The sequence below is a fragment of the Phyllostomus discolor genome, chromosome 6 (assembly GCF_004126475.2).
Source record: "Phyllostomus discolor isolate MPI-MPIP mPhyDis1 chromosome 6, mPhyDis1.pri.v3, whole genome shotgun sequence".
Classification (NCBI taxonomy): Eukaryota; Metazoa; Chordata; class Mammalia; order Chiroptera; family Phyllostomidae; genus Phyllostomus; species Phyllostomus discolor.
Window position 1 is genome coordinate 90,753,277 of NC_040908.2, and position 17,672 is coordinate 90,770,948.

The 17,672-nt window shown below is 35.3% G+C and overlaps 1 protein-coding gene across 2 annotated transcripts in view; it reads left to right on the plus strand.

Annotated features, from left to right (window-relative positions):
* CWF19L2 (CWF19 like cell cycle control factor 2) overlaps positions 1 to 17,672 on the plus strand; it is a 99,333-nt gene that overhangs the window by 40,161 nt on the left and 41,500 nt on the right. Inside the window, exons 9-11 of one of the 2 annotated variants that reach the window (XM_028516714.2) lie at positions 2,771 to 2,867; positions 8,011 to 8,103; positions 16,881 to 16,997. In XM_028516714.2, coding sequence (XP_028372515.1) covers positions 2,771 to 2,867; positions 8,011 to 8,103; positions 16,881 to 16,997 — 307 coding nt within the window. The remainder of the gene's footprint in view (positions 1 to 2,770; positions 2,868 to 8,010; positions 8,104 to 16,880; positions 16,998 to 17,672) is intronic. The other variant, XM_028516715.2, reaches the window with a different exon arrangement.

Consider the following 17,672-nt stretch of genomic DNA (forward strand, 5'->3'; position numbering starts at 1 on the left):
TTTTGTCTGACATCTTTCACTCAGTATAATTTTGAGTTTTGTCCATTTTGTTGTTTATAACAGTAGTTCATTACCTTTTTTTTTTCTTTTTGGATGAGGAGTATGCACTGGTAGGTATATCACAATTTCTTTTTCCGTTCAAATGTTGGTGGACATTTAGAATATTTCCAGTTTGGAGCTATTGTAAGTAAAGCTGCTTTGAACCTTCAGGCACAAATCTTTGTAGGTACAGGTGCTTTTTTTCCTTTTGAGTAAATACCTAGGAGAGGAATAGCTAGATCATATGGTAACCACAGGTTTAATTGTTAAAACACTGGATGTTTCACCATATGATTATTCATTTTACATTACCACCACCACCTCCACATTCTTCCAGGAACTTGTAGTGGTCAGTCTTTTTGATTTTAACTATTCTGGTGGATGTGAGGAAGTATCTCTTCATGGCTTTAATTGCATTCCCCTAATCACTACTGATGTAAGCATCAACTGATATGTTTATTTGTCATCTGGGTATCTTTTTGTAAGTGCTTAGATTGTGTAGTCATTTTAGTTCTCTTAGCTCTTTGTTGGTAATTTGTATTTTTATTTTTTAATCAGTAAGGCTAGAAGTTTATCAGTTTTATAGATTGTCTTAACCAGCTTTTGGTTTCACTGCATGTCTTTATTGTTCTGCTTTTTATTAATTTCTACTCTGATCTTTAGGGTTTTTTTGTATTTTGCTTATTTGAAGTTTATTTTGTTCCTTTTCTTGCTTTCTGAGGTATAAGCTGACATCATTAATTTGAAAACTTTTTTTAAAAAAAGATTCATTTATTTATTTTTAGAGAGGGAAGGGAGGGAGAAAAAGAGAGAGAAAGAAACATCAATGTGTGGTTGCTGGGGGCCGTGGCCTGCAACCCAGGCATGTGCTCTGGCTGGGAATCGAACCTGCGATGCTTTGGTTAACCTCCCCTTGTCTGTCTTCTACCTACCATTTATACTATTTACTCTCTGTACCTTTTTTCCCTTTTCTCCCCTCCATGATAATGCTCCATTTGATCTCCATTCTGTGATTCTGTTCCTGTTCTGGTTGTTTTCTTAGTTTGTTGTGAAGTAAGTCTGAAGGCAGAGATGATGGGAAATATTTCTGAAATTTAAGAATCCACTGAGCTACGCCAGCCAGGGCTGAAAGCTTTTTAAATAGAAATATTTAGTGCTATAAATGTCCCCATAAGCAGTGCTTTAGCTGCATCTTACAAATTTTGATATGTTGTATTTATATTTCTGTTCAGTTCCAAATACTTTAAAATTTTTCTTTGATTTTGTTCTTGTCCCATGGGTGATTTATAGGTAAGCTATAGGTATGATATTTAGTTTACAAATAGTTGAAGATTTCCCAGTGATCTTTGTTGATGGTTTCTAATGTAATTTCATTGTGGTCTGACAACATAGTTTGTATGACTTGATTCTTTTAAATTTATTGAGCATTGCTTTATAACTCAGAATATTGTTTATCTTGGTAAATATTTGGTATACACTTAGAAAGAATGTGTTTTCTGCTGTTTTTGTGTGGAGTGTTCCTGAGTGTCTGGTAGGTTTAGTTGATGGTGTTATGCTCATCTTCCATATCTTTGTTGATTTTTTACTTACTTATTCTATCAAGTATTGAGAGTAGAGGGTTGAAATCAACTGTAATTGTAGCTTTATCTGTTTCTCTTGACAGTTTTGACAATATTTTGAAGCTCTTTTATTAGGTACATAATGTTTAGAGATTCTTCTGTGCACTTGATGTCTTGACCTCTTCTTTATGAAATGACTTCTTTTTGGTCTCGGGTGATATTTTTTATTCTGTACTCTAATTTATCTGATATTAAAGAAGCCACTTCAGCTTTCTTTTGACTAGTTTTAAAACATGGTATCTTTTCCCATTCCTTTATGTTTGACATATTTATGCCTTATAGTGCATTCTTGTAGTTGAGTTTTGCCTTATTATTCACATGACAGTTTTTGCTTTTTAATTCAGGTGTTCAGAACATTTATATATAATGTGGTATAATTAGGTTCAAATCTGTACTTAACTTGTTTTCTATTTATCCTGTCCTTTGTATTCTGTTTCCTTTTTATCTGGCTTCTTTTGGATTGAGTATTTTTATGACTGTTTCATTTCCCTTATTGTTAATCTTTCTTAGGGCAGTAAGCCAGTTCAGCTGTATGTTCCAGGAATATGACATTGGCTTGAAATTTCTGTTCTGTGAAGCTTCCATAGTATATATTTGGTACATTATATTAGTAGTAAATTAGTTTAAATTGTCTAAATAATTCTGGGTTGACTTTGCAAAAGGACACATGATCATTGTTTTTATTCTTTGGATGGAGTTAAATATGTTATTTCTTTAGATTATCAGTGGTATCACATTGGATGAAAAGGGTTTCTGCAGATGTGTGGAATTATGACCTGATTCTAGTGTTTTTATTTATTTTTATTTGCTTGTTTTAGAATGTGTATGGGAGGATTAAATAATGAAGAATAGTTGACATATTATTTACCTCATTGTTAGTGAACCTTTTTCAGTTATCATTATGACTGTCATAAACCATCATAGCATTGTGACAAGAACCTTAAACTATTAATTTATGGTGGAACATTGAGATTGTATGTATTTATTTATGAATTACGATCTCTTGGAATTGATGCTTTGTTGAGGCTAATTATAGTAATATTTGAGTCTTGATGCTGTTATTTGCATTGTAGCTATATTTCATATGCTCTTAATCTCCCATGTTCAAATAGAAGTAGTCCAGAAGATGAGTCGGTCCACATCCTGAGTGTTGATGAGAAGAACAAGTTGGGAGCCAAGATCATCAAGGCAGAGATGATGGGAAATATGGTAAGGCTTGTATGTTCTTTTGGAGAATAGTAATTAAATATTTAACATTAGATGAGTGATTTTGGAATTTCCTTAGCAATGCGGATCTAGCACACTTTGAGGATAACTGCTGCTTATTGATCATTTAAAGAAATTATTGAACACTTCTAAAAGCAGCTGTTTGCTTCTAAATAAATTACCTATTTTCTCTGTCAGATTTCTGAAATTTAAGATTCTAGGGAACTAAATGCTTTTAATTTTATGTTTACTATTTGCTTTGTTCTTGCGTTTCTAACTTGTAATTCAAACAAATTACACTGAGCAACTTATTGAGCATTTTTGAAGGAGATGAAGATAATCACTGACTTCTTTCCCTTTTTAAGTTTATTTTTATTGTTGACACTATTACAGATGTCCCCATTGACCCCACCCCCCGTTTCCCACCTCCATCCAACCCCCACCTCCTCCTCTTCCCTTCTGGCCATCATAACACTGTCATCTGTGTCCATGGGTTATGCATATATATATGTTCTTTGGCTGATCCCTTTACCTTTATTCATCTAATCCCCCCTCCCCTGCCCCCCCGGCAGCTCTCAGTCTGTTTCATATATTCATGCTTCTGTTTCTGTTTTGTTCGTCAGTTTATTTTGTTCATTAGATTCCACATGTAAGTGAGATCATATGGTATTTATCTTTCTTTGATTGACTTACTTCACTTAGTGTAATAGTCTCCAGTTCCATCCATGCTGTCACAAAAGGTTAAGAGTTCCTTCTTTTTTTACTGAGTAGTACTCCATTGTGTAAATGTACCACAGCTTTCTTATACTCATCTACTGATGGGCATTAGGGTTATTTTTAGATCGTGGCTATTGTAAACAACGCTGCAGTGAACATAGGGGTGCATATATGCTTTCAAATTGGTATTTTGGGATTCTTAGGATATATTTCCAAAAGTGGGATCACTGGACCAAAAGGCAGTTTCATTTTTAATTTCTTGATGAAACTCCATACTCTTTTCCACAGTGGCTGCACCAGTCTGCATTTCCACCAATGGTGCGCTGAGGTCCCTCTTTTTCCCCATATTCACCAACACTTACTGTTGTATTGTGGCTATTCTGGCAGGTATGAGGTGATAATCTAATTGTGGTTTTATTTTTTATTTTATTGAGACCACAACACATATAACTATTTCACATGACAATATAATGAAATTTTTGTTGGTATTCTTTATAAATTATAAATTTTATTAATGGTTATAGAAATAAGTTTACAAAGTACTGGATAACCAATGCCAGATATAGTATGAATGTTTTAAAATATTAAACTGGGCATAGTTTGCTAAAACTATAATAATATGGTTGTTTTTTTAAGCTATTTTTTTGTTTTTTAAATATATTTTATTGATTATGCTATTACAGTTGCCCCATTTCCCCCCTTTATTCCCCTCTGCCCTGCACACTTCTTCCCACCCCCATTCCCGGCCCTTTTAGTTCATGTCCATGGGTCATACATATAATTCTTTGGCTTCTACATTTCCTATGCTATTTTTAACCTCCCCTTGTCTATCTTCTACCTACCATTTATACTATTTACTCTCTGTACCTTTTTTCCCTTTTCTCCCCTCCATGATAATCCTCCATTTGATCTCCATTTCTGTGATTCTGTTCCTGTTCTGGTTGTTTTCTTAGTTTGTTGTTTCTTTTTTAGGTTCGGTTGTTAAAAGCTGTGAGTTTGTTTTTATTTTACTGTTCATATTTTTTATCTTTTTTTTTAGGTAAGTTCCTTTAACATTTCATATAATAAGGGCTTGGTGATGCTGAACTCCTTTAACTTGACCTTATCTGAGAAGCTCTTCATCTGCCCTTCCATTCTAAATGATAGTTTTGCTGGATAATGTAATCTTGGATGTAGGTCCTTGCTTTTCATGGCTTGGAATACTTCTTTCCAGCCCCTTCTTGCTTGCAAGGTTTCTTTTGAGACATGAGCTGATAGTCTTATGGGAACTACTTTGTAGGTAACTGTCCCCTTTCTCTTGCTGCTTCTAAGATTCTCTCCTTATCTTTAATCTTGGGTAATGTAATTATAATGTGCCTTGGTGTGTTCTTCCTTGGATCCAACTTCTTTGGGACTCTCTGAGCTTCCTAGACTTCCTGAAAGTCTGTTTCCTTTGCCAGATTGGGGAAGTTCTTTATTATTTGTTCAAATAAGTTTTCAATTTCTTGCTCTTCCTCTTCTCTTTCTGGCACTCCTATGATTTAGATGTTGGAATGTTTAAAGATGTCCTGGAGGTTCCTAAGCCTCTCCTCATGTTTTTGAATTCTTGTTTCTTCATTTTGTTCTGGCTGACTGTTTCTTCTTCCTTCTGGTCCAAACCATTGATTAGTCCCGGTTTCCTTCCTGTCACTGTTGGTTCCCTGTACATTTTCCTTTATTTCAATTAGCATAGCCTTCATTGTTTTCCTCTATTTTGCGACCATACTCAGCCAATTATGTGAGCATCCTGATTACCAGTGTTTTGAACTGTGCATCTGATAGCTTGGCTATCTCTTCATTGCTTGGTTGTGTTTTTCCTGGAGCTGTGATCTGTTCTTTCATTTGGGCCATTTTTTTTGTGTTGGTGTGCCTGTTATGTAGTAAGGGACGGAGCCTTAGGTATTCACCAGGGCGAGGCAACCCACATCTTTGCCTGTGACGCTGTATGTGGGGGAGGGGTCCTAGAGGGAACAGTGCCACTTGCTCCACTCTGTGCTGGCTTTCAGGCACTTTCCCCCTTCCCATAAGCAAATTGGGCCCTTCTGGTGCTGATTCAGGTGGGTAGGTTTGTGTCCCTTCTAGGACCCTGTGGGTCTCTCCAGTGAACTTTCCTGTGAGGCTTCAAGTTTCTTCTGCTGCCTCAGTCCCCACAGGTGTTTTCAGTCAGAGGCTTTGATGCTTTATTTTCCTGTGCTGGACCCCTGGGTTGTGAGGTCTGTCTCACTCCCAGTTCTTCCTCCCAGTTTATCTGCATGCAAATGTGGGACCACCTGGTCTACCAGCTGCTGCCTTGTCTTGAGTCCTCTCTGCGCTGGCTGCCTGTCTCCTCCCCTTCTATGGGTCTGGATGAATGTTTCTTCTTTAACTCTTGGGTTGTTGGATTTCCATAAAGTTTGATTTTCTGTCAGTTCTGGTTGTTTTTTGTTTCTAAATTTGTTACTGTCCTTCTTTTGGTTGTGCAAGGAGGTACAGTATGCCTGCCTATGCCTCTATCTTGGCCTGAAGTCTAATTGTGGTTTTAATTTGCATCTCTTTTATGACTAGTGATGTTGAACACTTTTTCATATGATGTTGGCCATCTGTATATCCTGTTTGGAGAAGTGTCTACTCAGGTCTTTTTGCCCAATTGGATTGTTTGTCTTCCTGATGTTGAGTTGTATAGGTTCTTTATATATTTTGTAAATTAACCCCTTTTCAGATGTGTCATTGGGAAATATGTTCTCTTACAGAATGGGTTTCTTTTTTATTTGTTGATGGTTTCTTTTGCTGTGCAGAGGCTTTTTAGTTTGATGGAGTCCCATTTATTTATTTATTTTTGTTTCCCTTGCCCAAGGAGATAATATTGGCAAAAGTACTTCTACAAGAGATGTCTGAGATTTTACTGCCTGTATTTTCTTGTAGGATTTTTATGTTAAGTTTTTAGTTATGTGTTGTTAAGGACATGTATTTACTTTCTTACATTCCTTTGCATAGGAAGCTAAAATATGAGCTCCTTATAAGGATGGTTAATTAACTTATTCAAATTTTAAGGTAATACGTTTGTGTCTGATAATGTGTTAGATACTTTTGTATAGGTTAGCTCAGTGATTTTTCAACTGGTGTGCCACAAGAATTTTTAAAACATACAGCACCTGACTATTTAGTCAGGAGCACTGACCTCTTTTACAATAGATTGCTAAATTTAAAAAAAATCACAATAGTCACTACAACAATTGCTGTCTGGTATAAATAAATCCAAATTGTACTATTTTTTTGTCAGATCATCAAAGAAAATTTTTTTTTTGGTTGTCTGCAGAATTTTAGTAATTAGTTTATATGGAAAAAGGTTGAAAATCGCTGGATTAGCGCATTTAAATTCTGTAATAATGTGATTTAGACCAATTTGCCTCAAAATGGAGTAGAAATAGGGATGATTTGGTAAGAGCAACATCTCTCTCTAGCTAATATGTTGTCGCATTTCTGTTATACTGATGCATGTTACATTGCATGTGGCAGATTAGCAAAGTCAGATAGCTTTTTATGTCTTGACAGAAGAAGTTCCCTCATGGTCATACGAATGTACTCACCTCAAACTCAAACATAAGTAGTCTTCTGTTTTGGTATGCTATCAGTTCAACACTTTTTAGTAGAACTGAAGGTGGCCAAATAATATACTTATATTTTTATTCATTTGTTTGTCTAATAAAAGGCATATCTTGCATATGGTGCTCTCTCTCTTTGAATTTGGTCCTTGGTAACAATGAGCTTCAACTCAGAACTTTAAACCAGAAATTTATGAGATGAAAACTGACAACAAAAAATATAGCAAGAAAATAAAGTTTGAGTTTTGAAAGCAAGGGGGTTAACATGGTAAAAGAAGTGTTTCTGTGTATTACAGTGGAGAATGCTATTTTTTGCTTGTCATATAAATCTACTTATTATGATTTATTGCTGTGATACAGTTATTTTGTATAAATTCCTATAGAGTTCCTAGAGTAAAAATAAAATATATTTAGATTTTTTATCTAAATTACTTATCGTCAATAAAGAAGGTCATATTATAAGTCTTGTGATGTCTCCTGTCTTACAAATAACTAAGCTTTTGAGGATTGGAAGTTACAGTACCTAAGAAACTATAAAAATGTAATTCTTAAGGTTATATATTTCCTCCATCTTCCTATGTTCCTTAAAATATACATTGTTATAATTATTTACTTTAAAAATGCAAACAAATGCCACAGGTATTTGAGAAATTTGTAACTGAAATAAGTTTGTTTAGAAGTAATATACTAGGCTGTGATTTGGTAACTCAATTTAGGTGATGGCTACATGGGTGTTTACTGTGTTTTTTTTCTTTCTCTTGTCTAAATTTGAAATATCACACAATGAGGAATTGAACTATATATATTCACACCTGTTTTTCTGTTTGAAGGAATTAGCTGAACAGCTTAAAGCCCAACTTGAAAAGGCAAATAAATTAAAAAAAAATGTAACACAGATACCATCAAAAAAATCTGGGGTAGAGGTAAGTAATAAGAGTTTGTAGGTATAAAATTACCTTGTACAATACTACTTGGCAGCGGTAGTATTTTAATATGAAAGGAGTCTCTAACTGTCAAGTGTTTTTCTGTGTATGTGGTATTTGATTGATTGCTTGTTTTTGAAATTTATTTTCATATGAATTGTTTTATGTTCCACTAGTACAGGGGTGTCAAACTCATTTTCACCAGGGGCCGCATTAGCCTTGCAGTTACCTTCAAAGGGCCGAATGTAATTTTAGGACTGTATAAATGTAACCACTCCTTAACAGTTAAGTGAGAGCTTGGCGCTGCAGGCAGGTAGAAACAAGGTTCTGGGCTGGATAAAACAAGGTGGAGGGCCAGATTCTGCCCACGGGCCTTGTGTTTGCCACCTGTGCAGTAGTGTGTCCTGATGGGAAAAAGTCCAGGCCTAGGAGATCTGCTTTTGTTGTGGACTCTGTCATTTACTGAGTCTTTGTGCAAGTCACACTGGTTTTTAAGTTCTTTCCCTTTAGAATGATAGACTTGGGTTTGGTGTGCATGTTTTGTAAAACAAATTAGTTTGTTCCATGATTCATTCATCCATCTATTAGTGAACAAAACAGATAAAAACACCTCCTACATGGAGTTTCATCCATCTATTAGTGAACAAAACAGATAAAAACACCTCCTACATGGGTAGGGAGAAAGAAGCAATAAATAATAAAATAATAAATTAGCATGTTATGTAGTTATTTGCATATCAGTGGTATTTAAACCAGTGTTGCACGAAGTCACCATGAGGATAAAGGTAGGGAGAAAAAGTTGAAGGACTGAGTTGGGTGCAGTAGAATGTTGAGAAGTTTATAGCGGGGAGTATAACTAATTTTAAAGGGCTGTAGTCAAAGATTAATTTACATAATTTAATGTCAGTATGAGAGGAGATGAGGATGTTTGCAGTGGAGATGAGAAGGTATTAAGTGAAGTTCCATAAAATTTTCTTCAAGCTAACATTATTAATAATTTAGACAGTATTATAGATTGTATGTTTATGAAATTGGCTGTTTTTACTAAGTTGTACTAGCTAATGTTTTTGAAAGTTAGTAATTGAGAACTCCTTGCACAGGTTAAAGGAATTGAGAATGAGAAACTTTGTAGGATTAAAAAGTAGGGACTAAAGAAAAAAGCTAAAACTAGGTACTGTACAGTTTATCATATACTTTTGCCAAATTTATTTTTCCAGGTGTCATTGTGGTCATAATACTTTTGTACTCGGAAACTTTTGTGGTTTCTTAGTGCTGACTACTTAATTAAATACTAGATCTTCCTGCAGTGTAGCCTCCTGCAGTATAGCCCCATTTCAACCCTGTCTCCAAAGCTGTCTTATACATAACCTACCTGTCTGTTCGATATTTACATATGCTATTAATTATGTGTGTCAGATCCACCCTCTTTGCCTTGTCCAGTTTTCAGTTTCTCTCTGTCTCCTTTACGAACCCTAAGAATTCTAAGTGGACTTTGTTCACATTTGTATTCTTGTCATTACTCTCTAATCTGCACCTGTCTTTTTCCTGACACTGTATATGAAAGGTTCTAAAGTTGTGGCTGGGCTTCAGGCTGTTCTTGAAATTGAAAGCACCTGAACTGAAAAAATTAAAGCAGATCTTCTGTTAAATAACATTTCTTCTGATTAAGGATACTGTAGAGTAATTGGCAGATTGTATCTCATCCCTTAAACATAAAACTCTACATTGTTGTTGATGCCCTTAGGTATTTTAGCTCCTCCTAGCTTTTGAACATTGGACGTCATAACTCAGAGGAGTAGAATTCAGACTTGTGTTCAAGGTAGTGTACAAAATAGAATTTCTATTTGTCAGCTTTTTTTGGAAATTATTTAGTTCTTTGATGCTCTCAAAGAAACATTTTTATTTTAAGGATTCTTTGACCAGAAAGAAAATTTATCTTCTTCACAAAGACGAGATACTTGCATGTTTAGTTCAGGTTTTATCAAAACAAACCCCTGCCGGCATTTCTGAAGTAATTTTCTACTGCCGTTAAAGTATTTATTCCATCAGGGTCAGGACCTGATGGCTCATCTACCTTTCAAAGTACAGTAGTTTTGTTGAGAAATGAGAATGGAATTCACATTTATTTACTACACCACAGAGATGTGCTGACTTTATAGAGGAAAATCCTGGAATACTTCTGATAGAAATTTTGCCCTTTCAGAAGAAAGAAATTCCCATTCATTGAATAGTTGAACTGGGAGGAATCCTTTCATTTTTTAGCTTGTTAGAAATGTTAGGTTATATGAATGAGGTAAATCTCTTGATTTAATGATCTATGAATATCATTTGACTTTAGTGAAAAACAGGCAGCACTTGCAATTATTGATTTACTTACTTCTATTCCCCTTTACAGGGTGAACTATTTAGTATGTAGGGGAAGGGCTCTTTCTTTTAGTTCATTTATAGTGCCTCAGTTAATGCTTGACACATTGTGAATAACCAAGAAATACTTAAAATATTTGTTGTATGAGTGTCTACAGTTTATTTTCTTCCCTATAGTTTTCTATTGGAAACCTTAAAACTCCATGAACTTAGTAAATCCTCTAGTCTGGCCTTCCTATGAGTGTAGCTTCCTTATCTAAATAATCGCCCAGTTGCATAGTCTCTTCATCTGACTTGTGCTTGGGCACTGAGTGATGAGATCCATTGACTTTTGGAGGATTGCCAGTTCTATATCAGGACAAATCTAATCTTATTTTTTAATATTATTTGATGCTAATCTGCACTTTAACCAGTTAACAGTCCTTCAGGGGAATCACATCGTGGACACATTTAATTTAAGGGAATTCAGTTTTACATTTTTTCTTTTTTCTAGCAGTGTAGGAAATTCAGTGTACTATTTGCAGTAAATAATGAAATAGTCACTGCATAATGAATGGTTCAATGGCTTAAATGTTTAGTTCATACTGCTGGCAAGGAAGAGAAACACATTGTTACCACCCCCAAGCAGCTGTGTGGAGATGGTTTCATAGACATCCTCTTGAAAGCAATTGGAGAAATTAACTGAAGGCCTTAGAGGGTCATAGAGAAACATTAACTAATAACTAATTACAGAAACAGATAAACTCTGTGGTATTTTGTACATAAAGTCAGGCATTTGAAAGCACTTCCAATAGTTTGACCATAATTCATTGTTACTGTAACACTGTGTTTTCAGTTGGACTCCTAGATACATTTTAAGTTCACTATATTACCACTGCTGTGATTCGTAGACTATGTGTATGCCTACACTATTTTTCTGTGTTTTGGCATCCCAACCTCTCAAACTGATACCTAGAAAAACTGTGAAACAGAAAAAAAAGAAGTTTTTATTACAAGATAAAAAAAGTACAGTAATGATTATTTGCCTTTCATTTTTAAGCAGTGAGGTTTGACCTTTATTCAACAAATATGTTTATTTTTATTTTTATTTTTTACTGTTGTTCAAGTACAGTGGTCTCCATTTTCCCCCTACCCTTCCCCCTGGCCCCACCCATCCCTACCTCACACCCTCCATCCTGACCCCCTTTGGCTTTGTCCATGTGACCTTTATATATGTTCCTTGAAGACCCTCCCCCTTCTTTCCCCTGCTCCCGTCCCCCCCACCCCCCACTGGTTACTGGCAATTTGTTCTTTATTTCTATGTCTCTGGTTATACTTTGCTGCTTATTTGTTTTGTTGATTAGGTTCCACTTATAGGTGAGATCATATGGTATCTGTCTTTCACCACCTGGCTTATTTCACTTAGCATAATGCTCTCCAGTTCCATCCATGCTGTTGGTGAAGGGTAAGAGTTCCTTCTTTATTTCTGCTGCATAGTATTCCACCCTGCTGCATAGTATTCCACCATGTAAATGTACCACAGTTTTTTTATCCACTCATTTACTGGTCAGCATTTAGGTTGCTTCCAGCACTTGGCTATTGCAAATTGCACTGCTGTGAACATTGGGGTGCACAGGTTCTTTTGAATTGGTGCTTCAGGATACTTAGGGTATATTCTCAGCAGTGGAATTGCCAGGTCAAAAGACAGCTCCATTTTTAGTTTTCTGAGGAAATTCCATGCTGTTTTCCATAGTGGTTGCACTAGTCTGCAATCCCACCAACAGTGCACTAGGGTTCCCTTTTCTCCATAACCTTGCCAGCATTTGTTGTTTGTTGATTTGTTTATGATGGTCATTCTGACTGGTGTAAAGTGGTATCTCATTGTGGTTTTAATTTGCATCTCTCTGATGGCTAGTGGTGCTGAGCATCCTTTCATATGTCTCTGGGCCCTCTGTGTGTCCTTCTTGCAGAAGTGTCTATTGAGGTGCTTTGCCCATTTTTTAATTGGATTTTTTGTCTTCCTGGAGTGGAGTCATATGAATTCTTTATGTATTTTGGAGATCAAACTCTTGTCCGAGGTATCATTGGCAAATATATTATACAGTTTGTTCCCTTTTCATTTTGCTGATGTTTTCTTTAGCTGTGTAGAAGCTTTTAATTTTGATGAAGTCCCATTTCTTTATTCTTTCCTTTATGCCCCTTGCTCTAGGGGACATATTGGTGAAAAAATTGCTGCATAGACTATTTGAAATTTTCCTGCCTATGTTCTCTTCTAGGAATTTTATGGTGTTGCAGCTTATGGTTAAGTCTTTCATGCATCTTGAGTTTATCCACAAATACCTTTTTTAAAAAAATTTAAATTTGTAATTTTTTATCATTTATTTTATTAAATTTATTGGGATGACATTGGTTAATAGGATCATATAGGTTTCAAGTGCACATTTCTATGACACATGATCTCTACACTGCACTGTGTGCCTACCACCCAAAGTCACATGATCTTCCATCAACACGTATTTGGCCGGCCCCCTTTACCTTTTACTATTCTTCAATCCCCTTCCATCTGGTAACCACCATTCTGTTGTCTGTGTCTTTGAGTTTCAATTTTATATCCCATGTAGAAGAGAAATCACATGGTTCTTATAGTTTCTTGACTGATTTCTTTCACTTAGCGTAATGCTCTCAGGGTTTATCCGTGTCTTTGCAAATGGCAGTATTTCATCTTTTTCTTATGCCTGAGTAGTATTCCATGGTATATGAGGTTGTCTGGAAAAAGTCCAGCTATCATGTTATCATGTTATCATGACATGAATGGTTAGTGCGACATCGATGTAACCTCAGTGGACTGGAATGTGCATGTGAGAACAATGATGACTTCACTGTACGAGTCAGTGGGGGTGGTAGATGCCATTGAGTGAGCATGTGTATTATGTGGCCATCATGTTCAGAATGTCTTGATTAAGTAGAGCAATGATAAATCTGCATTAAATTTTACATTAAGCTTGAACATTGCTCCATGGGAACTATTTGGATGATTCAGAAGACCGCAGGTATGGGCATCTGGTGATTAGCAGCTTCATCATGACAACACAAATGGTCATGAATTATGTCTTGTGTGGAGTTTTTTGGTGAAACATCAAATCACCCAGGTGATGAGTCCCACTGCAGCCCAGATTTGGTCCCCTGTGACTTCTGGGTTTTCCCCAAAACTAAAATCACTGTAGACAAGGGAGAGATTTCAGACCATTGATGAGATTCAGGAAAATACAACAGGATAGCTGATGGAGATTGGGAGAACTGTGTGAAGTCCCAACCAATGTGCCTGCTTTAAAGGGGACTGAGGATCATTGTCCTCTGTACAATGTTTCTTGTATCTTGTATCTTCTTCAATAAGTGTCTCTGTTTTTCATATTACATTGCTGGATACCTTCTGGACAGATCTTGTATATGTACCACATCTTCTTTATCCATTCTTCTGTCAAAGGATACTTTGGTTTTCTCCATGTCCTGGCAACTGTGAATAATGCTGCAGTGAACATAGGTGTGCATATATCTTTGTGAGTAAATGTCTTTGAGTTTTTCAAGTAGATACCCAGAAGAGGGATTGCTGAATCACGTGGTAATTCTATTCTTAATTTTTTGAGGAATCACCATACTGTGTTCCGTAGTGGCTCTACCAGTTTATATTCCTACCAGCAGTGAATGAGGGTTCCTTTTTTCCCCCACAATCTCTCCAGTACTTTGTATTACCTGTCTTATTGATCATAGCCTAGCTAACAGGTGTGAGGTTGTATATCATTGTAGTTTTGATTTGCATTTCCCTAGTAGCTGCTGAAGTTGAACATCTTTTCGTCTATCTGTTGGTTGTTTGTATATCTTGGGAGAAGTGTTTGTTCAGGTCCTCTACTCATGTTTTATTTGGATTGTTTGTTTATTATTGAATTGTATGAATTCTTTGTATATTTTGCATATTAATCCCTTGTCAGAGCTGTTTGCAAATATCTCCCATTTGGTTGGTTGCCTTTTTGTTTTACTGTCGGATTCTATGCTGTGCAGAAGTTTTTAATTCAGTGTAGACCCACTGGTTTATTTTTGCTTTACTCCTTTGGGTTCAAAATCATAAAATGTTCTCTGTGGCCAAAGTCTATAAATTTAGTACCTATGTTTTCTTCTATGTAATTTATTATTTCAGATCTTTTATTTAGTTCTTTCACCTATTTTGAATTAATTTTTGTGTATGAGGACAAATTTTTGTATATGTAATCTAGTTTCATTATTTTGTGTGTGGCTTTCCTATTTTCCAGCACTGTTTATTGAAGAGGCTTTCTTTTTTTCCATTGTGTGTTTTTGGCTCCTTGTCAAAAAATATTTGCCATGTACGTGTGGTTTTATTTCTGGGCTCTCAGTTTTCTTCCACTGGTCTGTGTATCTGGTTTTTCTGTCAGTACCATGCTGATTTGATTATCATGGCTCAGTAGTATAATTCGAAGTCAGGTAGTATGATACCTCCAGCTGTGTTCTATTTTCTCAGGATCGCTTTGGCTATTTAGGGTCTTTTGTGGTTCCTTATAAATCTGATTATTTTTTTGGTGCTATTTCTTTAAAAAAATGACATTGGAATTTTGATGGTGATTGTGTTAAATTCAAAATACTGCTTTGGGTAATATGGCCATTTTAACCATATAGGTCCTTCACATCCTTTGTTAAGTTTATTTCTAGATATTTTATTCTTTTGCTTGCAATTGCAAAAGTTTCATTGACTTTTAAGTGATTTTGACTTTCTTTATATTGATAATTCATGTAGAGAATAATTATTTCAGTAGGTTTTAAGCTTCTTATAGGCAGTGACTATATATTTTTTAGTTACTATATAAGGTAGGCATTTTAAAAATACTGAATGAATGAATGAATCAGAGAAGTAAGGCAGAACCAGGAAGGTGAAGTGCTTAAAATTGGGGAAAAGAAGACTTTTAGGCAGATAATATGGGGTCCAGCAGAAGTAGTAATGCCCAGTTGAGTGTGATTGGTAGGGTAATAATATGGGTATAATAATTTACAGTTTTAATTTGAACATTTCACCTAAAATGTCATATGGTATGCTTGCATGTAATATTATTATGTTACAGAAGTACATGCTTATGATTTTGTAATAAAAATTTTTGTAATAAGAAAGGGGCATTATTTGTGCTGGTCCCTGTATAATAACCAGAATCAAATGCTTTCCAATAAGTTAGATGATAATTGGTATTTATTAGATTTAGTAATTTGAAAGTCCTTAGGAGATTAGCATTAGCGGTAATATAAAGTTAGAAATTGGGTTATAGTGTTTTGCCTATCTCTGTTATGCAGTAAGAGAGTGAACAGAGAGATGGCCTTTAAAACATGACACTTCATTAATTAATGTTTATTACCTAATTAAAAAAGAAAAGTAGTGATAATTTTTACCATCCACTTAATATTGTGTGTGAATATAAGATCAAGAAGAAAATTGAAATGAGAATAATTTGCTTTGTCATGTTTCAGCTTGATTTTTAATAAAGTAGTTTACTAATAGTCTTTATGTAGTCCCTTATTAAAACCTTTCCAATAACACTCTTCATCATAGAATAAAGTTTACTCTTATTCCATACCATACTAGGCTAAAAATTTGTAGGAAAAGATTGCAGATTGGAAGTGTGTGAGATATAACTTCTTCCGAAGACTCAGGAAAGTGGAAAGCATTTCAGAACTGATAATGAAAAAAATAGAAGTTGTGCGGAGTAGCTGATTTAACAGTTGTGTAGAGTGCCTGATTTAAAAAGCTTGTTTTGGCCCTGGCTGGCGTAGCTCAGTGGATTGAGCGCGAGCTGCGAACCAAAGTGTCGCAGGTTCTATTCCCAGTCAGGGTACATGCCTGCCATGACCCCCAGCAACCGCACATTGATGTTTCTCTCTCTTTCTTTCTCCCTCCCTTCCCTCTCTAAAAATAAATTAATTAAATCTTAAAAAATAAAATAAAATAATTTTTTTAAACAAGCTTGTTTTGTCATTTAGTTGCTTTATTTCTTATAATTGAGTTTTAGGATTTTTTTAAATTGAAGAAATGTTTATAAAAATGACACCTACTGCATAAGTGGTAGACCTTCTCATATAGTGTCTGTTTAAATATTGGTTCTTTATCATCTTAGTTTGTCACCTTATTTGAAGTTTGCTTCTATGATTCCTCAAAAAAAACAATAAAGTAAACTTTTGATATTTCCCCCACTTTTTCCCTAAAAAGATTATGATCATATTACATTATGGTGGGTAATAAAAGTCTAGGAGACTTAAGATAATCTGTAAAATTATGTGAAAGCTAAATCATTTTTATGATTTTATGTCCTTGTTGTTATTAAATATAAGCCTTCAACACTCTTCAAAGTAGTTTTGAAAGTTATCTCTAAATATTTCCATAGGGTGAAGACCAGCAAGAAGTGGTTCTTGTCAGCACAGATCAGTTGGGAAGAGTTTGGCCTGTGAACACACCAGGAAAAAGCCTGGAATCTAAAGGAGGAGGAAGGAAGAGGCAGATGGTATGTGAAACGCATGTCTTTGTTTCTTCAGAATTCCTTTTTTTTTCCTTGGGGCTTTCTTTTCATCAGACTACTTCAAATTATTTTCTGAAAAATTGCTGCATAATGCAAATATTAGAGGGCAGTAAATTATGTTATGACTTTTATTCTTAGATCCCTTTGCCTTTTATAAAATGGAATGTAATTCACTATCGTTTTCAAAAACCGGTGAACGTTGAATTTTTAAGGCAATTTTAATTTTAATGTATGTTTCTTTAACATTTCTAGCTTCCTTTTGTATACTTTCCATAGGTTTTATGGAAAACTTTGATCTCCTAGGCCTCTTATCTGTGTTAGCTACTTTGAGACCTGGTGGTAGAACAGCCATGCACAATGTCTTAATTATGCAGTTGCTATGATCTCTATAAACCTCATTTTCTTTTCCATCTTTCAGCTCTAGCAATTCGTTTTTGTCACTACCTTGAGGCTCTTGAGATGGCAAAGACAATGTATTCAGTTTTCCCAAAGTAGGGTTTTTTAAAAAAATTGTAAGATCATACAAGTGATGGATCATACAAGGAAAACAGGAACGTTTTGAACTGTATGAAATGATAGAATTGACCAGGGACCCATAGTTGCATTGCCAGATGGCATTGAGGGCTCTTTTAGAATTGCTTGCTACCAAATAGTCTAGGC